Source organism: Lampetra fluviatilis, chromosome 20 (genome assembly GCF_964198595.1).
Source record: "Lampetra fluviatilis chromosome 20, kcLamFluv1.1, whole genome shotgun sequence".
Taxonomy (NCBI): domain Eukaryota; kingdom Metazoa; phylum Chordata; class Hyperoartia; order Petromyzontiformes; family Petromyzontidae; genus Lampetra; species Lampetra fluviatilis.
Genome location: NC_136294.1, coordinates 3,109,148 through 3,114,147, shown reverse-complemented (window position 1 = coordinate 3,114,147; position 5,000 = coordinate 3,109,148). Strand labels below are relative to the sequence as shown.

The 5,000-nt window shown below is 54.3% G+C and overlaps 1 protein-coding gene across 2 annotated transcripts in view; it reads left to right on the top strand.

Annotated features, from left to right (window-relative positions):
- Positions 1-5,000, top strand: part of LOC144937852 (noelin-like) — a 75,404-nt gene that overhangs the window by 38,965 nt on the left and 31,439 nt on the right. The window contains exon 1 of one of the 2 annotated variants that reach the window (XM_078865372.1): positions 232-3,132. The exons of the other annotated variant lie outside the window; for it this stretch is intronic. Coding sequence (XP_078721498.1) covers positions 2,833-3,132 — 300 coding nt within the window. The 5' untranslated portion in view covers positions 232-2,832. Of the gene's footprint in view, positions 1-231; positions 3,133-5,000 lie in introns of those variants that run through there. 2 annotated transcript variants of the gene reach the window in all.

Below are 5,000 nucleotides of genomic sequence, written 5' to 3'. Positions count from 1 at the left end.
AGAGAGAGAGGAGCTAGAGAGAGAGAGAGAGAGAAATTGAGGAGGGAGAGAGAAGCGGGTAGGATTGGGGGAGGAAGGGTAGCGGAGATAAGAAGAGAGCGAGCGAGCGAGCGAGAGGGAGGGAGCGAGAGAAGAGCGGGAGGGAGGGCGGGAATGGTGGTGGTGGGGAGAGGCGTTGCTGCCTACGGGAGTAAGAGAGAGAGAGAGGGGAGAGGGGGGAGGGAGAGAAACGGGGAGAGGTTAGGGAGAGGAAAACGGGAGAGAGCAAAGCCCTGACGGAGGAGGAGGAGGGGAGCTCTCCCGTCAGTGCGCATGCCTGGGACTCTGCTGCTGCTGCCGTTTGAGAGCAGCAGATGAACGAAGCTCAGAGGAGGGAGAGAGAAAAAAAAAATATCCGTCCCGAGGTGGCCGTGCGCGCATGCGCTTCCGCGTCTGATTGATGCCGTATTGTGCGCGCTGCGATCGCTTTGGATTCGCACCAGAGAGAGAGAGTGGGGATACGAGTTGTTACGTCGGTGCTGTAATACAAGAGTGGCTCTAATAAGAAATACAACAACAACAAATCCACCTCGCTTCGAGATGCCATTCTGGCCGCGAGGGTGAATAGGCAAATGCCCGGCTCGTAGAAGGGAACGCGGTCAGGTGTGTTGCTTTTTTTTGTGTGTGTGTGTGTGCGCGTTAATTACAGTTTTATTATTTTATTTCCTTATAGCTCGATCGCTCGCTCGCTTGCTCGCAGTCAAATTGGCGCAGCGTACGTATCCTTCAAAGCGACCCAAAAAGATCAGTCGAGTCCCTGGGTATCGGAATTCGATTTCGCGTTAACACACCGCAAGACGCGACTGGAAACTGTGAGTCCCGTGCTCTGCTTGTACTCCGCTGCCGATCGATGTGTTTGCGGTAAAGATTTATTAGCCGTATTGGGCTATTGTGTTTTCGAATCAGGCTACTTGCCGCCGTCACGCTCCGTTTTCCATGTAATATTCAGCGCGCCTTAGGACCAAAGGAAACAAACAGACAAAAATAGATTATCCACCGCGAGTTGCTTTTCCCTTCTCAATTCTTCCATCGCCAAGTGTTGGGTGTTGTCGCGGGGTTTAGAGGAAGCGGACAGGGCCGCCTTATAGCCGACGCAGGGGCGATTTCGCGTATCGGGAGCCTCTCTCTCTCTGCAGTTCTATCGTCCGGTAGCAGTAGTATCATCATCATCTATCCGAATGAGTGCGGTAGGAGCAGCAGCAGCGATAGCTCTAGCCGACAGCCCGACCGCGTGTAACTTTGTAGCAGCCAGCCCGTGCTATATTGCGAGTTGCAGTCTCCATCTGTTCAAATATAGATTCGTACATTCGTTCGCCGTCTCCCTCGCGGTCACAGCGCATCCTTGATCACTCGGCAGGTCATCTTGGCGGGAGAGACGGACGTGAGATTCGCGTGTTTGTTTCGCGTTGCCCTGAGACGCGCAGCTCTCTCTCTCTCTAGCACACACACACTCTCTCACTCTCTCCCACATGTCATGCATCTGTGCTATTTATACGTTCATTTGTTTCGCCCGTTGCCCGCGTCTCGTTGTTGCCGCCGGCCCGGCCCGTGATCGCTAGCGAGATAGGGGGGGCTCGGTCAAGCGCTCTTGCGATAACCGCGCTGCGCTAAACAGCCCCCGCGCGACCCGAGCGCGCGCTCCCCGCATCCTTCAACAAGCAATCGCGAGGCGACGCCAGAAGGGGGGGGGGTGGTGGGGGGGGCGGTAAGGGCCAAGCGAAAAGAGCGAGACGAGAGCGGGCGATCGGAGAGAGGGAGATAGATGGAAGCTCACTGAGAGAGAGAGAGAGCGAGCGAGCGGCGACGTGCGGAGCTTTCACAAAGCGACACTGTGCTGTTAATCTCCCGTGACCCGCCACGTACCGACGCTCTTCGAGCATCATTGAGAACGTCAAGTGAGACCTTTTGTAGATTTCCAGCTACGAAGAGAGCGCCTTCCGCTCCATCATCGTGACAGCGACCCGCAGGGCATGAAAGTGGACGCAACATCAGCAGCAGCGACGGTAGCAGCTGCATCGTTCCAGTCGTATACCACATCCGATGCGGGACCCAAGCTCCAGCAAAGGGCGCGGCTGACATGACTCTCACGTAAGCTGCTACCCGAGGAGGAGGAGGAGGGAGGAAGAGAAGGCCGAGAGGTTCGGCGAAGGGAAATAGGGGGAAGAGGGGGGCGGGGAGGGGGGTGGTGGTGCCAGAATTGGATCTGCTGAAGTTGCGTCTTGGAAGCTCCACTCTGTGAGAAGTGAACGTTACGAAGTTTGTTTTTTGGCGTTCCTCGTGGTCTGCCACCAACGCGCTCGTGTGACGGAGCGGCCGGGTTAGAGAGGAGCTCTCCCATCAACCACAGCAGCCGCTTTTTTTCAAAGTTCACGAAAAAAAAACTTACCAGTGCTACCACTTATTGCAATTCATCAATTCACAATATATCTACATAAACCAACGACAATTTGGTCGCCAATACATGGGCACCGTGTGATCATAACGTGGCCAGAAACATCGTCGTCATCGACCGCGATAGCCAAACGGGACTGACGACGCGCGCCGGCGTCAGGGATTTGGGTCGTGGCATCGTGGACACGCGGCGAGACGCGACTTTGGTGGCGTCGTTCCGCCTGCCGACTCCCTCGATCACGCGCCTACAACACACGCGCGCACAAACACACACACGACAACACACACACACGCGCACACACACACACACGACAACACACACAAGCACGCGCACGCACGCGCACACAACGGTGGCAACGCGAAGCCGAGACAACAAAGATCTCGTGTCACACCGTCGTCACGATGACGATGACGAAGTCAGCGCGACCGCAGCTGACGGCGCTGCTCCTGTGCGTGACCTTGTGCGGCCACGTTGCGCGCCCGTCCTCCGATGGGCTACCCCAGGCCTCCAGCCACGGTCTGAACGTCACCACGAACTCGACGGGCATCGGGGCATCGGTTCCCTTGCTCAAGCTCGGGGTGGTACTCAGCACGATGGCCATGGTGACGAACTGGATGTCGCAAACGCTGCCCGGCCTCGTGGGCCTAAACCTCACAAAGTTGGCTGGCGCTTCGGATCCCGACATGGACAAGATCTCATCCGTGAGTCGCGCGCGCGCGCGTCTGTGTCTTTGTCTTTGTGTGTGTTTGCACTTGTGCCGTGCCGGGCTTCAAAGGCGCTCGCTAACAGCACTTGCCCCGAAAGGATGTCAAAGGCTATACAGGGGGGTCTTTGTGTCTGCACTTGAATCAATGTTCATAGATCTATCGATTCTGTTAATTGCTCGCGCGCTCCTTAATTGTGTTTTCTCTGGGCCCACCTGCCCGTCCGTGTCTGTCTGTATGCATCCATCCGTACGTGTGTGTGTGGGGTGTATATTGGCCCGTGCGGGCAACTGAACATTATGGATTCGTGGGGGATTTATAATTTGCGATGAAGTGTCTGCCATTCTCTTTGGCGCGCAACCATAATTGAAAAGTGCATTGATTCGGTACACTGTACACGGGAATTGGAAGATCTCTCTCTTTTTCTCTCTCTCTCGAGCGAGCGCTAATGCAATTACCGGACACGTTTGATCGTGATTGGCACGTGGTGGTTCTGTCGTAATTATTACGGCCACTCTCTGCAGACGCGCGTCAACGCCAAACGAAAGAACGCACGTGTGTGCGTGAGTGGCTGTGGGTATGCGGTAGGCAAGCATCCACTCAGTCCACCGAGTATGCAAAGTGTATAACAGCGGTCAATGTTGTTTTGTTCGTATCGACCTCTGTGCCCGTCAGCTCATCGGCCGCATTGTGAGATTACATAAAAATAACGAAAATCATTAGTGGCGCTGCGGGGGTGGTGGAGAGGGTGGAGGAGTGATACAGTCACAGTGGCCGTTATGAGGTTGTGTGTATGGGAGGATGTGATTTGGCGTGCGACTGCCAGCGAGCGGCAGATCGAGAGAGGGAGGGAGAGGTGGAGAGAGAGAGATAAGGGTAGGGGTGTGGAGGGGCGAAGGAGAGAGGGGGAGAAGCAGGCAGGGAGGGAGGGATGGATGGAGCGGGATTAGAAGGCGGTGGATGGGCGGTTGGGGAGAAGAACTGAGAAATATATCAGCGCGCTCATTTCGCTGGTTTATATGTGAGCGACTGAGAATCACACGGTCAGCAACAAAAATATCTCCCCTGCATATGCCACGTGAGGGATGTGATGAGATCTGCATTCGGGGACTCTGTGCTCGGGCGCGCTGCGTGGCCAAACAACCAAAGCATCGAGCTGCATCTCGCCTGAGAGACCCACAGGGTTGCAGCTGTGATTGAGCAGAGAGAGAGAGAGAGACACAGCGGTCGCTACGTAATTTCAACCCCCCCCCTCAACCCCACCCCACTCCCCGTATACCAACCAGCTTTGGAGCAACGCTCCAGTTATATCGTGGGTTGTGTCCATGCGACCCTGGGAAGGGATGTTTTTAGCACCAGACTACAATTATTGTTATTGTTTCATTGTTTGTGTTAGCTCCATTCCGTTTGTAACCACGCCCCCCCCCCCCCCCTTGTGTTTCGTTTTATTATTATTATTGTTGTTTTAAAAAGATGTAAAAAATAGGTCACCCTAATGTAGACACCACACACATGGGTGCATAAGCCACACTGCGTGCAAATCTAGGCATTCGAATGCCACGTTAATAAGTAATGCTCGCGTGTCATAATAAAGCCGCGTATGAATCTGCGCAGCTTCGCTCATGAGTTCCGGCAAAAAAAATGTACGTTTCTGACGAATTGTTTTCTTGGTTAATTAAGTAATGAAAAGAGCAAAGGGGCTGGCAAAGAGAGCTGGCGAGCTAGCGAGCGAGCTAGAGAGAACACGTGTCAGTAGAAATCACGGTGACATTTTAGTACCGCTAACCCATCGTATGTATTAAGGTCACATTACATTCGCGGCGTTCGGCGCTAGGTTAAAAGGGGGCTCAACATTCCTTTTTTGT